At 34.7% G+C, this 20,121-nt stretch overlaps 1 protein-coding gene across 1 annotated transcript; it reads left to right on the top strand.

The window, feature by feature from the left end:
• The first annotated feature begins 1,119 nt into the window (after nucleotides 1–1,119).
• LOC106882889 (uncharacterized) lies at nucleotides 1,120–13,671 on the top strand. Its single transcript, XM_014933700.3, has 4 exons — nucleotides 1,120–1,250; nucleotides 6,519–6,605; nucleotides 8,376–8,478; nucleotides 12,051–13,671. Exons 2-4 carry the CDS (start codon nucleotides 6,552–6,554, stop codon nucleotides 13,013–13,015), a joined length of 1,122 nt encoding a protein of 373 aa, XP_014789186.1. The 5' UTR covers nucleotides 1,120–1,250; nucleotides 6,519–6,551; the 3' UTR covers nucleotides 13,016–13,671.
• Nucleotides 13,672–20,121: the final 6,450 nt, after the last annotated feature.

Raw genomic sequence — 20,121 nt, 5'->3', positions numbered from 1 at the left:
AAACTCTGCCAAATCAGATTGGAGCCTGGTGTAGCCATCTGGTTTGCCAGTCCTCAGTCAAATTGTCCAACCGATGCTAGCCTGGAGGGCGAACGTTAAACGATGATGATGATGATACATATATATATACAAACATGTACATAAATACATATTGAAAGTAATAGAAATGAAACTAATATATATAAATACATAATGAAAGAAATTGGAGTGGCTGTGTGGTAAGTAGCTTGCTTACCAACCACATGGTTCCGGGTTCATTCCCACTGCGTTGCACATTGGGCAAATGTCTTCTACTATAGCCTCGGGCCGACCAAAGCCTTGTGAGCGGATTTGGTAGACGGAAACTGAAAGAAGCCTGTCATATATATGTATATATATATGTGTGTGTGTGTGTGTGTATATGTTTGTGTGTCTGTGTTTGTCCCCCCCCAACATCACTTGACAACCGATGTTGGTGTGTTTAGGTCCCCGTAACTTAGCGGTTCGGCAAAAGAGATCGATAGAATAAGTACAAGGCATCCAAAGAATAATTCCTGGGGTCGATTTTCTCGACTAAAGGCGGTGCTCCAGCATGGCCGCAGTCAAATGACTGAAACAAGTAAAAGAAAAAGAGAGTAATAGTGAAAGTATTAATAGCGAAGTTATTGTTTCACTATTGAAACATAATATGGAAACAGTGTAAGAGATAATAGATTGCTCTGTGTTTGCATTAGGCAAAAAGCTTTTTGGCCCATGACACTGCATGGACCCCAAGTAAGGCATGTGTAAAATTTGAATAAAATCTTTTGGGTAGTTCTCGAGTTCTAGTGATGCACACATTCTCAGCTTCATATATATAAATGACCTGGAAGTTGTTCCTCTGCAATTACAATTGCAAACAGCAGTAACTTTCTGCAACCGAATACACATCGTTGATTGGTTGAAATTACCCAAATATGACAACTTTAACACAAAATAACTTCTAAAATACCAAATATTGTCAAAAATGTTCAAAGTAAACCGTGTTCTCTCTGAGACATTCCACCAGTATATGAAGTTTCAAACTGTTTAGTTAAAAAAAAATTAATTAAAAATCTGAAAACCAAGCTGAACAGATCCAGAATATTGTCTTTTGTGCATCAATTTAAAAATAGAAATTGATATTAATCGTTTTCTTTTTTTCAAAGGCTGATATTTTTTCATTTGGAATAATCCTTTGTGAAATAACAGCCAGAATAGATGCAGATCCTGATATTTTACCAAGGACTGAGGTAAGATTAATCTTAATCCCTTTATCTAACAGTGAATCAACTAGTGAATCGTTAAAGTAATAATCTCATTAATCACAATGCCAAAAATAATGTTTTTGTATTCATCTATTATAAAATATTTAACAGTTGAAAAAATTCTGCAAATGTCATGTGACAACTGCTGTTACACAGCTGGAAGAATGTTATGGGAATGGCAGAGTTGCTAATTCAAGAAAAGGTTATAAAGTCAATTGCTCTGTTTCAAGGTAACATGTTTTCAGACAGTAAAATGTTGACATTTGACTAAAATGATTTCCACCTCTCTCTTTACATTACTGCAAGAGAGAGAATTAATAGACATTACTGCTAGGGCTGCTGTAGCTTAAATTTATGTTAGGATCTCATATTTGACCATGTGACAGTACTAATGGTAATCATCATCATTTTTTTTTATTTCTGTCTGCTTTTTCTATACTGGCATAGCTTTGACAAAACTACCTGGAACAGAACCAAATGTCCTTCATTATGTCATCCCCACCTATATTTTTTAAGATACTTTATTCTGTCTCTTTGCATATCAAGCCTCTAAAGGACATTTTGTTTGTGAAAAATATAAACAGTATGACTTCTGCTGAAGTGGTATCAATGCCACACATACACTTGCTATGTGTGTGTGTGTGTGTGTGTGTGGTAGACTCTCCTGTTGAAGACAATGTATGAGTGTTCAGCCATTTTGCTGAATGACCTGCACAAATGATTTGTTTATAGTGATCAACTGTATGTGCTGTACATTAGCTCACTCCCTCCATCAAATCGATGTTGCCTGAACCAATGCACAGTATGCCACATGTTAGGTGTCAAAGTGATTGCAGAGCAACATGTGATGAAGTGTTTTGCTCAAGAACACAACACACCTGGTCTAGGAATTGAAACCAGAATTTCACGATCATGGATGCAGCACCTAATCACTAAAGGCAGTGCTCCAGCATGGCCACAGCCTCTAACTGAAACCAGTAATAGAATAAAAGTATTTATATATATTTATAATTATAAATTTTCTTTAGAAAATCATAGAACACATGGAAGTGCTTGAGTCAAACCCAAGACGCTAAACAAGTTCAAGAGATACAGGGAAGAAGTTCAACTCAGGCAGACTGCTATGGATTTAATAAAAAGGATTGTCTAAAACATAATTTTAACACATTCAAAATATAGAGCTATAGAAATGTAAAAATATATGAATGTTAAAAATATGCAAGGACAATATCTGGGATGTAGAAAATATTGTCCTGAAAGCCACTTAATTTTAGGGCATGATTATAAGTTGATGCGTGTGCATTGAAGATCTCCTCATTTGCTGATAGATTGGATATTCTAATGGAGATGGCATTGATAATACTATCGATGGTTAATTTTGGATGATTAGAAGAGATATTAATATATTGCAATGTTTGATTTGGTTTACTGTATGGGTAATATAATTTTGCGTTTAGATTTAATGTGACATCTAGAAAGTTGGCTATTTTTGTGTCAGTCTCAAATACAATATTGAGATTAAAGAAATTTAAAAGAAATGTTGGTGAGGGAAGAAAAACGAGAGAAAGAGAAAGAGAGATATCCACATACACACTGTGTGTGTGTGTGTGTGTATATCTCTCTTTTCTTCCCTCATCAACATTATTTTTATTACTCCAGATTACTATCTAAATATAAACGTTGAGTCAGCATGTACAGCAGTGGGGATCTATTACATGATATTGAAAGATTCTGGCAAGTGACCACTTACTCTAACCACTGAGTAAACGTTGCTATACATTGCAGTGATCCAGCCTTTGAAGATGAGACTGAAACCAGCTGCCAAGTATTGATGGTTGACACTATCAAAAGCTTTTAATTGATCTAAATTGATCAGGACCCCACCCATATCAGATTCTTTACCCACTCTTTCTATGATTGTATTGCGTGAGGTGGAGGTTATCATAGATAAATCTATCTGGTATGGCACATGCCTGTGCCTCTCCCTATGCCAGCAATTTTTGAGAGGAGAAGTTGATTATGTCAACCCCAGTACTTGATTGGTGCTTTATCTTATCCATCTGAAAAGTTTGCCTCAGCAGAGTTTGAGTCTAGAATGTAAAGAACCAGAAAATCATCATTGCCACCACCATCATCATCATCAACATCATCATCATCTTTTAGTACCTGTTTTCAATGCTGGTATGAGTTGAACAGTTTGACAGAAACTGGCCACTTGGAGAGTTGCCTAAGTTCTAATTGTCCATTTTGGAATGGTTTCTATGACTGGAAGCCCTTCCCAATGCCAACCACTTCACAAAGTGTCTGGATGCTTTTTATGTGGCGCCAGCATGGATGCTTTTACATGGCACCAGAACAGGCACTTTTATGTGGAACTATCATGGACACTTATGTAGAACCGATATAGGCACTTTTTCATGGCACTAATATGGGTGGTTTTATGTGGCCTTGCAGGGATGCTTTCGCAAGGCACTGGCATGGGTGTTTCAACATGGCACTGGCACGAGTACTTTTACATGACAACCATCACCCACAAGCCCTCAAGACAAAGATTTCTTGGTTGAAGAGGATAGTAGAGGATACACCTGTATATATGGATGGCCACAGTTTTACTTAGTTTCACATGCACTGCAAACTGTTAGAAGTCTCAGTCCCTTGTCATCTCTGTGAGACCCAATGTCTGAAGATTCTTTCTCACCACGTTGTCCTACATCTTCCTGGGTCTACCCCTTCCACAGGTTCTCTCCACAATTAGAGATCAGCACTTCTTTATGCATTTGTTTTCATCCATATGCATCATATAACCATAACAGCACAGTCCTCTCTCTTGCATACTACAATTGATTCCTCTTTTACCCAATTTTTCTCTTAAGTTATTTACACTCTGTTGTACATGCACACTGATATTACCCATCCAGTGGAATATGTTGGCTTCATTTCTTTCAAGCCTTTGCATGTCCTCTGTAGTCATAATCCATATTTCACAATAACTAAAAATGGTTTCAAATATTAGTATAAGGCCAGCAATTTTTAGAGAGAGGGTAAATCAATTGCATCAACCTCAGTGCTCAACTGGTGCTTGGTTAGTTTATTGACCCTGAAATGAAAAGCAAAGTTCACCTTGACAGAATTTCAGACGAATAAAATGCTACTCAGTATTTTGCCTGGTGTGCTAACAATTCTGCCAGCTCACTGCCTTAATGATAATCCTTTCCACTATAGGTACAAGGCCTGAAATTTGATGGGAGGGGAATAATTGATCACATCGACCCCAGTACTTGACCAGTATTTAATTTATCAACCCTGAAAAGATACAAAGCAAAGTCAACCTCAGCAAAGTTTGAACCCAGAATGTGAAGATGGACAATATGCCACTAAACATTTTGCCCAGCATGCTAATGATTCTGCCAGCTTGCCATCTTAACAATAGTAATTCTCTCTATTATAGGCACAGGGCCAGAAACTTTGAGGGCAGTGGTTTAGTCAGTACCAACAACTCACTACTTGTTTGGTATATTATTTTATTAACCTCATAGGGACGAAAAGTAAAGTTGACTTGAGTGGGATTTGAACTTGGGAAGTAAAGAGCTAGAACAAATACTGCAAAGCATTTTTCCAATGCTCTAACAATTCTGTCAGCTTGTTGCTTTTCAATTGTTTCTGATTTCAGCACAAGACCTGCAGTTTTGAAGGAAGTGTATTAGTCAGTACCATTGGCCCTTGTATTGGGTCATCCCATAAATAATACAGTTCTTTCAATTGCATGGACTAAAAGTTGGAGGGTGACAGGATAAACTACCTGCATCAACTTGCTATAAAAGCAGGTAGTAATTTTACCTTGTATTTATTCTTAGTGCAAGTTTTGAAGAGTGCAGTTCAATTGTAACAGTTATTTTTTCAAAGCTATAATGGAAGTGACAAAGGAACATATTTGGTATATTTTGCTTTATGAGGTCAATAAAAGCAATAACGCGATGGAATGTGCAAGGAATATTAATGCAGTATATGGGGATTGGACAATAAGTGTAAGCCAGTGTCAACAGTGGTTCCAGAAATTCTGAGCCAGAAACTACAGCCTAGAAGACGAGCCTTGTCCTGAAAGATCTGTAGAGCTTGACGAGGACATCCTGCAAACCCTGGTGGAACAAAATCCCATCGTAACTGTTGAGGAACTAGCAGAGAAGCTTGGATTTGGTCATTCAACCATTCATCAACACCTGCATGCCATCAGAAAATTACCATCTTTGGTTTCAAAATGAAAGGTGCTCTTCCATCAGGATAATGCTCGGCCACATACAGTGAGGATGACATTCCGAAGGCTGGAGCAGTTTAAATGGGAAATGATGTCCCACCCACCATATTTGCCAGACATTGCCCCATCTGATTATCATTTATTCTGCAGTCTTCAAAATCATTTGGATGGAAAAAATATGAATTCTGTAGACAAGGTCAGAACAGTACTGGTGGAGTATTTTTAGTCATGGACAAGTGAATTTTGGAAGAGGGGCCTTGCAAGTCTACCAGATAGATGGAAGGGCTTTGTAGAAAATGAAGGAAAGTATATTTTAGATTAAAAAAGAACTTTGTTTATTTTAATTTTGAAAAATAAAAGAAGTGTAAAAAAAAACATTATTTATGGGATGACCCAATACTTAAATGTTATTTATTTTATTGGCCCCAAAAAGATGAAAGGCAAAATTGAACTCAGAAAGTAAAGGGTTATAATTAGAGACTAGAAAACATTTTGTTTGATTCCCTGACAATTATGCTAGTCCACAACTCTCCTAATGATAATATTTTTTTTACATAGGCACAAATCCAGGAATTTATGTGACAGAGGTAGTTTATTATATATTAACTTAATTGCTTGATTAGTATTTCAGCAGGATTTGAACCATGATTGTAATAAATTGTATCTAAGTACAGTTAAGGCATTTAGCATTCTAATGATTCTGCCAAATGACTTCTAATATCAGATACTAATAATTAATAAATAGTATGTTTTTTTCTATTTGAAATGCCATGTGCTGACATGTAATAACTTCTGATGCTGTATAGATACACCAACATTAAAATATTGCTTACGCATCGAAGATGGATTTCTTTTTCTGTGTTTGACATCATTTCTTTGTTTTGTAGATTAATTTAGAAAATTTTAAGAAGTGTAGATTTTGCATTAAAATTTGAAATATGACAATGTTATATTGATTGGAAGCTGTCCATAATCAGTGATTTTTGTTTTTTAATTTTTAGAACTTTGGTCTAGATTACATTGCATTTAGTGAAATGGTTGAATATTGTCCATTAGATTTCTTACACTTGGCATTCAGATGTTGTCAGGTAAGGGTATGGGAACATATAGTTTCCTTTTCTATGTTTACTTTGATTTTTTTTTTTTTTTTTTTTTTGTAGTGGGAAGTGTGTTTTTACTAAAACATTGGTTAAATCTGCTCAAGTTGGCAGGACTTACTTGCTGATAAGTTGGCAGTTTGTATCTCATCACCAGATATCTTGATTTTGTGGTTGAGATACTCAACCCTTAATGACCCAAGTTCAAACTTACAGTTATTAAAATGGATGGTGTTGACTTTTTAATAAATTATTCTAAGAGGTAGAAGAGAAATCTAAGTTTAAGAGAGATGAAATTTTTATTGATAAATTGAAAGTAGCGAGTGAAAGAAAAATAATTGTAAAGTATGACAGAGTGTTAGTTAAGAAATAATCAACAAGAATGCTTACAAATCTGAAAAATGGAAAAAGGAATCAGGGAAGAAAAAACAATTTTAGAAGGAAAAATATGTAATCCTCATGTATGCATTAAAGAGGGTCTTTTTACTGCTGCTGCATGACTGATGCAGAAAGAAACTTAATGTGTGAAGATAGTTAGGTCAGAGAAAATAAGACAGGAAAGAACAAGTGAAAGAATTTACAATTAAATATCTTTGTATAGAGTGGAAATTGCTAATCTGCAGACAGGTTGAGGAAGTCAAAATAAATTAGGAGAACAAGAAGTTTTCATTAACACCTGCATTCCTGGAAGGGTCCTATTATAAATGATATTTTTGAGATTTTCTAGATTTTATAGGAGTTATTATTTAGGTCATTATTTCTCATGGAAGTGGTTGGACAAATTGCCATGTTTATTAAAATTCAGGTAATTTAAAACTTGTCTAACACCATGGCAACAAAAGAAGTATTGTATGGATACAAACTCTTATTTGTTTTCTCTTAATAATGTGAAGAGGGAGAAATTTTCTCTGTTGGAGGGCTAGTATTTGTCAGTTTGGAAACCACTGATGTAGATAATGTCTGGTTTACCAGTGATAGGGTGAAGTAAGGTTGGTAAAGATCCAGTCAAAGTAGTTGGTGACCTGGAATTGACTTGGCAATCAATATGAGTATACTATTGCAGATGGAGGGACAAGTGTGATATATAGAGGAGGAATAAGTTTCTCTCTCTTTTGAAAGTGGGTATGCTTGAGAAAGACAGTTGCAGTTTGATGGTCAAAATAAAGGAACTGAAATTTGCAGAGGATAATCTGCTGAAATTTCAGAGCAAATAATCAGCAGATAATAGAAAAGAGTATGAGTTGTGATTTTGTTAATGGTTTGGTCTTCATTGACTATTTGCTAATATAAACCATGATTTGTAAAGAGTGGCTTTGGAGATGTTAATTTTGTTTAGACCTTGATTGAACAGATTCATGTATGAACCACTATACAGAAATCATATATTTTGTGGTTACTCATCAATCCAGTTTTGTTTTTCAGAGTATTGTATAATTTCTACTTCAATGAATTCTATGACTATTGTAAGATGAGTAAAATCTGTGGTAAAAATCTTTCAAGCTGGAATATCCAACTATAAAAATTGAAGTATATACCAGTTTAGTCATTGTTGAGTTATGATGGAAACAAGCATGGTGCTAGAGATGACACATACACTAAGAAGTTCAACATGGAATGCTATAGGTGCAGCAAGTTAACAGTAAAAAAACAAACAGTCTTTAGTCAACTATTATATTCTATTTGTGCAAAAAGATATAAACCTTGACTTGACTGCATGAACCTAAATTTTCTTCACAGATTAATTTTTTTCTTTAATTTTAGATTGACCCTCTGAAACGACCAACATTTGCTAACAATGTAGAATGTTTGCTGCAGATGCGACATTTTCTAAATAATCCTGGGAATTCTGGAAAAGATAACAAAAGTAAGAGTCTGATAAGCATAACATATATTGCTTTTTTCTTTTTTATTATTTCTCATTCAATATTCAATATGAGTGAGATAACTTTTGTTGGTGTGATTATCCTTTGTAGAGCTAGATAATCTTTCTGATGTCAATTACACATATAGGAAGTGGTAGCTGTTTGTCAGTTTCATGAAGGAAGTTATATAAATTTGAGTGTGTATATGTGTGTACAGACACACACAATATTATATGTAATACTTTAAAAATTGATGCTAGTAAATACACACACAGCAGGTGAAAGTAATAGCTTTTTTAATACAATTTGTATTAAGGATGCATATAATTGATGACAGTCAAATGGGTCAAAAATATTTTTCCTTCAACTTCTCTTATATGTGTGTGAACTGTAGTTAGCTGCATTTTGTTGATTCAAAATGTTAGAATGCTTCAGGAATTATATATTAATAAGTTTACTCAGCTCCACATTACATAGAATTTCATGAACATAGAAAACATCTAGATCATGATTTATATATATGCCAACACAAGAAGCTCTTGAACCTTGAGTCACTCTGTTGCTTGTGCTAAATATTAGTAAAAGTATACATATACTCATATTTTGAGTTCTATTTTACCCCTCAAATTAATTTGAACCCTGAATTCATCATCCAGGACTAGGTCTATGGCTATAAGAGAAATCCAAGGTGAGCTGATATGGGGGTAGTGATGCAGATAAACGCAATTAGGTTTGACATATGTATACACCCAAAACCACGCTAATAACTTTAGGAGTGAAATTTAGGATTTCTTGGTTTTCTGAGAATCGATTTTGATAAGACTTTTCCCAGCTGGTTTACACACAATGGCGACACCTTTGTTATGTTTTCATTATTCTGTGTAACGTCCTTTCTTTTATATTTTAGATTCTTCAGTTTTTTAGGTGAACCACGCTAATAACTTTTGTAAGAAAATAACCCATCTAGACATTTTTTTTTTCAGAAAATGAAGGGTAATATGTATCATTGAGTATATATTTAACAGAAAACCATGATAACATTATGACATTTATTGGCATTATGAATTATTTAGCCACATGACCACCATTCCGATGGATAACTTCAAAAACCCTATTAGATATGGAATCTAGCAAGTTGGACTGCCTCTGCTGCAGCTTTGATAATCACCCATAAGACATCTTTTGACATAAATTGGTGTCCATCGGTATAAACATCTTGTTTAATGATAGACCAAAGATTTTTGATAGGGTTGAGATCTGGAGATGCTGGTGGCCATGCCATCAACCTTTCATCTTGTATGCCCTAAGACTCTAGTAATGTTTGGGTTGTCCTAGCAAAGTGGGAGGGAGTGTTATTGTGCATGAATATGATATTCCTTAGAAGTGACAGCAGTATGTCCTCTAACCAGAGATTCAAGACCTCCTTCAGGAGATTGCAGTAGGCGGCTGCAGTCACTTTAACTCTTTCAGACACCCTGACTGAGCCAACAAGTCTGTCTCCAATGATACCAGCCCACAACATGACTCCTCCACCCTGTTGTTGACATTGTAAATGTTGGTGATACTCATCTCCAAAATAGACCCAAACATCAGGCCCATCAAAAGTTGCCCTGCTTTCTTCAGTGAACAGAACACAACTCATGTCTAACGTCATGTACTTTGGACTCATTGAAGCCCCAACTCCTGTGACTGGGTGTTAAGGAGGAGGAAATTTCAGGAGTTTTCACACAGAAACCATGGTCCCGAGGATGCAATTTCTGGTGGTTTCCTGTACATGAGAAAGTCCAGAGGCTGTGAAAATGGGTTTGCTTATTTGTCCAGTTTTTCCACATAACTTGCGACCAACATTCCTTAAATCCCTAGCTGTCACAATCTTGGAGGTCCCACAATCAGATCATTTCTTCCTTGGTGAAGGAATCATCTGGCTGTGTCCATATGACAACCTAAATTCTCTGCAATGACATGAAGAGAGGTGCCTTTAACACCTACGTTGATGATGACAGACTTCTCTTCATCGTTAAGGCCTTTCCTCACTGTTCTTACAGAGGAGAGATGCTATTAACATGGTTCGCCCAAAAACTAAAAAATCTGAAATAAAAAGGAAAGGACGTTACACAGAATAATGAAAACATAAAAATAGTGTGCAAACCAGCTGGGAAAAGTTTCATCAAAATCGAGAAATCACAGAAAACCAAGAAATCCTAAATTTCACTCCTAAGCTATTAGCGCGGTTCTGGGTGTATACATATATATGTATGTTCAGAAAGATAAACACACTTTTTTCTTTTATCTTGTTTTAGGGGCACTGCTTTGGAGAATTGTAGTTGGACTTATTGACCCCAGTACTTATTTTTTCGTAAAGCCTGGTATTACAATAAGTTTGAGTTTTATATAACATACCACAACCAACACACATACTTGTCACTTTGGTTGTCAAGCAGTGGTGGGGGACAAACGCCTACACAAAGACAGACATACATAGATATATACACGTATGTACAATGGGCTCTTTTCAATTTCCGACTACCAAATTCAATTACAAGGTTTGGTCAACTCTAGGCTATAGTTGAAGACACTTGCCCAAGGTGCCATGCAGTGAGACTGAACCTGGATACATATAGTTGGGAAACAGACTTCTTACCACACAGCCATGCCTGTACCTATAATATATACATATATATATATATAAATGTATTTGCATAAAGTGCAAAAAAATACAGAATACTAAAAAGAGAGTACATAATTTTTAACTTGACAGCTGTTTCAGGAAGCTTGGAGCTAAATAATAACCATATAGGTGCAGGAGTGGTTGTGTGGTAAGAAGCTTGCTTCCCAACCACATGTTTCTGGGTTCAGTCCCACTGTGTGGCACCTCGGGTAAGTGTCTTCTACTATAGCCTTGGGCCAACCAACGCCTTGTGAGTGGATTTGGTAGATCGAAACTGAAAGAAGCCTGTCCTATATATATATATATATATGTATATATGTATTTCTGTGTCTGTCTTTGTCCCCCACCATCGCTTGACAACCGATGTTGGTGTGTTTACGTCCTCATGATTTAGCGGTTCAGCAAAAGTGATCAATAGAATAAGTACTAGGCTTACAAAAAATAAGTCTCAGGGTCGATTTGTTCGACTAAAAGGCTGTGCTCCGGCATGGCCACAGTCAAATGACTGAAACAAGTAAAAGAATAAACGAAATAATGTTCATAATTTGCCAATGGAATGTGAAAAAGTCTTGAGTATGCAACCAGTAAACAGTTGCACAGAGATATTACAATAAGTTTAAGTTTTATATAACATACCACAACCAACACACATACTTGTCACTTTGGATAATAATGAAAAATTGACTGCAAGATAAGATCATTCTGCTTGCTTCAGTCATCTTAGCTGAAAAATAGGTACTATCCATTTTAATGGTTGAGTAGTTTAATGCTATGAAATTCTATCTATAAAACACCAGTCCTGATTGCCACTAGTATATGAAATTATAGAATAGTAACTAAGAAATATATGCAAAAATGAAAAACAGAAAAAAGCCATTGTTAAATTTTGTAAAATCTATATTGCAGATTCTAAAACATCTTGTAAGAGGTCTCGATCTGAAGACAATATCTTAGATTCTTGCAATTGGTCTTCAATGGATGATGATCCTACAATGACTGCTAAAGTCATTGGTCAAACTATGAGTGAAGCTGATCCATTTTACATCCCTGCTCGTTCAAACCCATTTACTATGTTAAACAAATTCTGTGATGGTAAGAAAGTTCTAGGAGTTCACAGAGACATGAATTTATCATTTGACCTGCCATCACCATCTTCACCATTCACACCTCCCTGTACACCAATAACTCCAGACTGTTATCCTCGCAACAAACGTCCATTAGGAAGACGCAAGTGTCAGTCATTGCCTGGATCTCCAGTGCTTCTTCGTCAGGCTGCAGAACGTTTTCATCAAGAGTCTATTCATGGAAGCACATCTCAACAACGTAACATTGACTTTCCTTTAGACATTTTATCCAATCTGGGAGAGTTTTTTTGTAATACACATATGAATCGCTTTACTGCCAACAAAGATGTACAGGTCTCAGATCATTCTATAAAAGAGAACAATGCCAAATCTAATAATCCAACAGAAAGTCCACAAAGCAGGGTAGCATCACGAAGAAAAGCTTTCCGGTCAAAGCAACACAGTGTTGAGAGTTCATTGCTTTTTACTAGTTTGTGTAATGAAAAAACTGCACCAGCAACTGTATCACTTGATAGAGCAGATCATAAATCCTCACCTTATTCTCCTGACAGTTTTGAAGATATAAGCCCATTGCGTTCTCCAGAAGATTCCTTTGACACATGTATTTCTCCTTCAGACTCCTTTTCTAATTTGACTGAATCAAAGACAAGTGATACATTACCTCTTTGCCGTCATGAGTATTTGTATAATACTAGCCAAAGTAGCACAGAATCAACAAGTTCTGTTATAACATTAAAAGAAAACACTTCCTACAGAGCCATGAATGTTACAACACCTGGTAAATAGCACCAAGGTCTATTTTCAGTTCTTGTTTCTGTTATTGTTGCCATTGTTAACGAAACACAAAGTTAGCAGGGGCTATTTTTCTTTTCCTTCATAAAATATATTTAAATTAATAACTGTTAAAATTTGAAGAAATATTTCAAATAATAATTATGGTTGAGATTACAATTATTGCCATCATTATTATTATTGTAAGAAATCATTTTTTACTTCATTATTTTACTACTTGTTATATTTTTTAAAAATCTCTTTTTTGGTTTAAAATATATTATGATGTTTCTTGTTATAAAATATCATGTTAAAAAATATATATATATATATTGGTGAATTTTGGCCATGTCATGGATAAACTTCTCATTAGCTGTATAGATAGCGGCACTTAGATATTTTGATTAAATTCTCTTTGATCTTTTTACACTAATAACTCAAAGTTTCAACAGAATAATAAACGAAATTCTATTGTTTTATTACAGTAATACAAATAGTATTCTGAATATAAAGCAGATAAATTTTAAAATTATTTTTTACCATTTTATTTTATTTTGAATGTTTTGGAATATCAAACACTGTAATTGTATTATTTAAGTTCTGCAAAGTGATTTTATGTAGGAATTGCTTAGAATTACAATAAAGGCAGTTTATTGAAGAATCAAGAACAATTTGAACTGTTTCTAAAATATTTTTTAATATCTTCTTTAAAATGTCAAATATTTATCAAATACTATGCCTTGTACATAGAATACTTCGTCTAATTTATGCACACATAAATACACATACTCGTAGACATGCACATAATGTGTATGCATATATGTATTATGTGTAGGTGTGAATGTCTGTGAGTATGTATGTATAATTGTGTGCATACATGTGTACACATGTGTATGTCTATATATATATATATATATATGACTGTATCTCTGTGGCTGTATGTTTCATCATCATTCAGTGTTTTAAATCTGGGTTTTGTACCCGATAACAGGGGTGGCTGGATCTACCTCAATGCCATAGCAACCCCCTCACACCATCTCACCTAGTTTTGGGCATCCTCCTTTTTCAAGCCAACCTTCCCAATCTCCTTCTCCAGCTGTCCCCTCCATCTTTTCCTCGGTCTACTTTGCTTTTGCATTCCATTTATGCAATTTATTTTAATTCAAACTTCACAAATTAGGATTTCATTTCACATATGTGTATACACATAATTATATGTATGTTCATATAGTGTGTGCATCTCTATTTATTTCTATGTCCTTGCCTTTGAAATGTGGAGTAGATGGAACAGGGACAACTGAAGAAGGGAAATATTCTTTATGTTGCATGTCTCGTTTCTCTGTTTTTTTTCATTGTCTGAAAAAAAGTTTGTTTTCTGTCTTCGTCTTTATGTTTTCGTTTCTCATTGTGTTTAACGTTTTTGTGATGTCCTGTACCCATATATGCATGTATGTATACATATAGATGTAGGTATGTACATATATGTATGGATATATGCATATATTTATATATTATTTATGTTATTATATATATATATATTTCGTTTTGGGGATTTGGTTTCCAAGATTCTTTATGTGAGTTCGTGTGTTCAAGCATATTTTGTTTTGTCTGGGGAGAGTCATTCTCTTTTAGTACCTTATAATTTAACACACTCACCGGTAAAATTTCCACTCATTTACTTATTTATTTTTCTATAATTTTTATTGCGTCTTGCAACCTTTTCAATAGTTGTTGACTCTGTTTTTCAAGCTGCATTCTTTTTGTTCGTTTGTGCACATGTGTGGGTCAGTGTGTGTGTGTGCATACACATGTATGTATGTATGCATACATGTAAGTGTATGTATATATGTGTATGTATATATGTATGTATATATGTATGTGTATGTATATGTATGTATATATGTGTATGTATATATGTATGTATTCAGCATATTCATGTGTTTGTGTGTTCGTGTTTGTGTTTTTATGCATGTGTGTGTGTACCTCTGTCTCTTGTGTGTGCATGTCTGTGTGTGTGTATGGGTTTTTGTGACTATGTACTGTGTATGTATGGATGTGTATCTCCATACATACAGACACACCAACCCATACCCACCCAAGACCCTGAGAACAATGATCAGGTGAATGATTGTGCATGCAATAGGGGCTAGTGTAAGAACCACCTTGAAGAATCACATAGTAAAGTTTAACAAACAACTATACAAGTTCAAAGTGCAGCCATTGGTGTCGGTGTAGCTGGAAATGTGGCCGGCCTTTTCATGACCTGGTGGGACAGAAAGAAGTCCATTGTGTGTGTGTGTGTATATATATATATATATATATATGTGTGTATATATATATATATATATATATATATATATATATATATATATATATGTGTGTCTGTGTCTGTGTTTGTCCTTGTAACTTACAGTTTGGCAAAAGAGACCGATAGAATAAGTACTAGGATTACAAAGAATAAGTTCTGGGGTTGATTTGTTCGAATAAAGGTGGTGCTCCAGCATGGCCACGGTCAAATGATTGAAACAAATAAAAGAGTATATGTGTGTGTGCATGTATATATGTGTGTACATATATTTCATATGTATGTATATATTCTTTTACATCTGACTGCAGCCATGCCAGAGCACCGCCTTTAGTTGAGCAAATTGACCCCAGGACTTATTCTATGTAAGCCTAGTACTTATTCTATCTGTTTCTTTTGCCAAACCGCTAGGTTACGGGACATAAACACACCAGCATCAATTGTCAAGCAATGTTAGAGAGGACAAACACAGACACACCAACATATACACACACACATACATATGTATATATATATCATCGTTTAACGTCCGCTTTCCATGCTAGCATGGGTTTGGACAATTTGACTGAGGACTGGTGAAACCAAATGGCTACACCAGGCTCCAATCTGATTTGGCAGAGTTTCTACAGGTGGATGCCCTTCCTAACGCCAACCACTCCGAGAGTGTAGTGGGTGCTTTTACGTGCCACCAGCATGAAGGCCAGTCAGGCACTGGCAACGGCTATATATATATATATATATATATATATATATATATATATACGATGGGCTTATTTCAGTTTCCATCTACCAAATCCACTCACAAGGCTTTGGTCGGCCCGGGGCTATAGTAGAAGACATTTGCCCAAGGCGCCATGCAGTGGGACTGAACCCGGAACCATGTGGTTAGTAAGCAAGCTACTTATCACACAGCCACTCCTGCATATTACATAGGTATGTGTGTCTGTGTATGTAAATTATATATATATATATATATATATATATATATATATATATATATATATATATATATATATATGTAGTTGAAATTGATAGAAAAACAAAAGACAAAGACAGGTATGAGCAACAAGCAGGTGTATTAGTTTGATGCTCAGGAAAATGAAAAAGACTTTCTATACATATAAAGGCGGTGCTCCAACATGGCTGCAGTGAAATGACTGAAACAAATAAAATATATATATATATATATATATATATATATTACATATGTATGTTTGTATATACAAATAAACTGAATTTTTTATTTATACATACGTATATATATATATATATATATATATATAAAACATAGTCATTCAGTGTCACTACTAGATAGTAAACGTGCTCGCTTTGTTGGTTTTCAGTGGCACAAAATCTCTCTCATCACTGGAAATATTTAATGGCAATATATCTCCATGTGTATCTTGAATAAAATTAATGCCTTGTGTTTCTTTTGTTTCACTGGTTTTGAATACAAATTTGGTTATCAGACACTGTGATTTTGTTTTTGTTAGTTCTTTATATGATTCTTCATAATATGCCATAGTCATTTTCAAATCACATTGGAGTTGCACAGCTTGTTCAACATAGTTATCATTTGTAAGAAAATGGTTTCCAAGTTTATTGGCTATTTGGAGGCCTTCTAGAATTGTACTTCCATATAGTTTATAGTAGTGATGATGAAGAAGTAGTTCCACTAACCTGAAATCACATACATTCTCTGAAATACTCTCTATAATTTGTTCTTCATTAGGAGCTTCATCAGTTGTTAATTCTGCAATATCTTCAATTGTTAATTCTTCAAAACCTTCTCTACCAATCTGATGTGACAAAGTGATGATATCAGAATGTAATTCGTTCGTATTTATACTAGGTATGAGATTTTTAGGCTTTACACATTCTGGCCAAAGTGATCTCCAGCATGCATTTAGGGTGTATGGCTTTAATTTGGATAAAGCCAGGGCAGCATATTTAACATTATTAATTGTAGTAAATTTTTTCCATGATTTAAAGTGTACCATCTATAATATACTCAAATGTTCGCTGGTTATAATATTATTTGAATGTTGAAATTATACCCTGATCAAGTGGTTGAATCAGCGATGTTGTATTAGGTGGCAAGAATATGACTTTTACATTCAGGTGTTCCAAATCTAGATGACCGGCTGCATTGTCTATAAGTTAAAGGACTTTAAACTCAAGACTTTTATCTTCCATATATCTTCTTACTTTAGAAACGAAGTAGTTGTTATACCATTCAGTAAATATTTCTGTTGTCATCCATGATTTTTTATTGGCTCTCCACTGAACTGGTAATTTACTTAAGTCTACGCCTTTCATTGCATGCAGACGAACTGATTGATTAATTAATAACAATTTTAACAAACAATCTTCTGAAGCGTTGCTACATAACAAGAAAGTTACACGGTCTTTAGCTACCTTAAAACCACTGGCACTTTTCTCTGATTTTGCTATATATGTTCTGTTTGACATTTTTTTCCAAAAAGACCAGTTTCATCTGCATTGAAAACTTGGTCTGAAATGTAACCACCTTCTTCAATTATTTTGGCTAGTTTTGGAAGAAATTCTTCAGCAACAGTGAAATTTCACCTCTCATTTTTATATTATGTCTTTCAAGGAATTTTGTAAACCATCCCATACTTGCAGCAAATTCATTCTTCTTTTTATCACTAGACAGATGTAACACACTTGATGATTCCAGATCATTAATCTTCTTGTAAAATTGTAATACTATCTGTTTTATGGTTTTACCATCTACTTGGTATCCTTTTTGTGGTTGTTTTCTTCTGTCCATATTATTAAAGCTTTCTCCATTTTTCCTTGAATCATGTCTCTTGTATATGACAACGACTTGGCAGATAATTTTGTTCCAAAAGCTATAGATCTTCTAATGGCAACATCATTCCTTTTGATCGTTCTTATCGTAGCTTCGTTCAGGCAGAAAGTTCTTCCCTAAGACACTGCACTTTTGCCCTTATGAAGACGATCCAAAATATTGATCTTGGTTTCCAAAGAAATTGATGCTCTTTTATTTTTCTTAGATGTATCAACCAACCTTTTGGGGTTATCACAATTGCAAATAAAAAAATATATTAGAGGATGAAACACCCGACACTTCTTTAGTATTAGACCAGATGCTAACAACTGCCATTGCATGCCGTCTCATGGAATTGTTACATGCAGCCAGAGCTATGTATAGCGCATAGGTCCCACCCACACTGGAGAGTGGGGTATCACTATACGGAAAAATTAGATTGGATTGTATTTTACTTAACTAAATTGTTACTTAATCATGTTATGTAGAGTTTTGGTGTTTTGCAAATTATAATTGATTGATGTTTACTTGCCACTTGCAATAAATTCTGTGGTCACACAAGGACAGATGTTTAAACTTTGTTAAACTAAAAAAAAATAGTGCAAAAAAATAGGTTCTTTTTGTTAGACCGTGTTATTTCTAAACCGTGCAAAAAGAGAATTGAGTGTATACATATATTACATACATATGTATGTATATATGCATGTATTACATATATATGTATTAGGTCAAGTATGAAATTTGTAGAAAGGGAAAAGTTTGCTAAAATTTTATAAATACAAGGAATAGTTTTATTCATCAAAGTATGCACTCATATTGTCAGTACACTTTTGCCATTTCAGCAGTAGCTTGTCCAGCCCAGAACTGTAAAAGCCTGGCAATCTAGAGTCAGTAAAATCTTGGAAGGCTTGTTTTACAGCATCATCATAATTAAATTTTTTTCCTATCAAAAAGTTATCCAAATTCTGGAAGAAGTGGTAGTCAGTGGGGGGGGGGGGCAGGATCAGCTGAGTATGGTGGATGATGGAGAACTTCCAACTCCAACTCCTGTAGTTTCGTCAATGTCATTTTTGCAATGTGTGGTCTGGCATTGTCTTGCAATAAAATAGGAGTGGATTTGTTGACTAATCTAGGATGTTTTTTCATAAGTTTCTGCAGTATACTTCAGCCATGATTGATGAGCCATGTTTAATGAAATCATAATGATTCACATCTGCGCCAGACCATCAAGCACACACCATCAGCTTCTTTTGATGAATTTTGCTTTTGGGGTTGTGTTTTGGTGGTTTGTCTTTGTCCAACCATTGTGCTGAACATTTCTGGTTGTTGTATTGGATCTATTTCTCATCACATGTTACAATTCAATTCAAGAATGATTCCTTTTTGTGATGAGAAAATAGCATAAAGCAGGTTTCCAAACATTGCTGTTCCTGATTTTCATTGAGTTCATGTGAAACCCACTTTCACTTTTTCACTTAACCGATTTGAACTAGGTAAGTCAATATTGTTTGCTTGCTAACACCAAACAACAACGATAACTCATGAGCACTTTGAGATGGATCTGACTCGATGGTGGCTTTCAGTTCATCATTATCCACCTTTGTTTCTGGTTGGCCGCGTTGCTCATTTGTGAGGTCAAAATTAACAGAACAAAATTTTGCAAACCAATTTGATACTGTCTGCTGTGTAATAATATTTGAATGAAATACTCCGTTAATATTCTGAGCTGTCTGTAATGCTGTATTTCCAAGAAAAAACTCATATTTCAAAACTGTACAAATTTCCAACTTATCTATCTCTAAACAAATATAGCAAAAAACGATTTATAAATACTTTATAAAGTGAAAAATGAGTTAGAATAAAGAAATAAATGTGTCAGCTTTCTAACAAAAAATATTGTCAAAATATAATAATGGCGCAAAATGAGCAGCTGTCAAAGTTTACCTTACTACAAATTTCATACTTGACAACCTAATATATATGTATATATATATATTATGT

Source organism: Octopus bimaculoides, chromosome 3, assembly GCF_046866305.1.
Source record: "Octopus bimaculoides isolate indiv1 chromosome 3, ASM4686630v1, whole genome shotgun sequence".
Lineage (NCBI taxonomy): Eukaryota > Metazoa > Mollusca > Cephalopoda > Octopoda > Octopodidae > Octopus > Octopus bimaculoides.
The sequence above is the reverse complement of the archived record's forward strand: the minus strand, read 5'-3'. Positions and strand labels throughout refer to the sequence as shown.

Coding starts and splice junctions, on each gene's coding strand:
- LOC106882889 (XM_014933700.3), top strand. CDS start 6,552: ATGGTTGAATATTGTCCATTAGATTTCTTACACTTGGCATTCAGATGT. Junction 6,606..8,375: donor TGGCATTCAGATGTTGTCAG/GTAAGGGTATGG, acceptor CTTTAATTTTAG/ATTGACCCTCTGAAACGACC. Junction 8,479..12,050: donor TTCTGGAAAAGATAACAAAA/GTAAGAGTCTGA, acceptor TCTATATTGCAG/ATTCTAAAACATCTTGTAAG.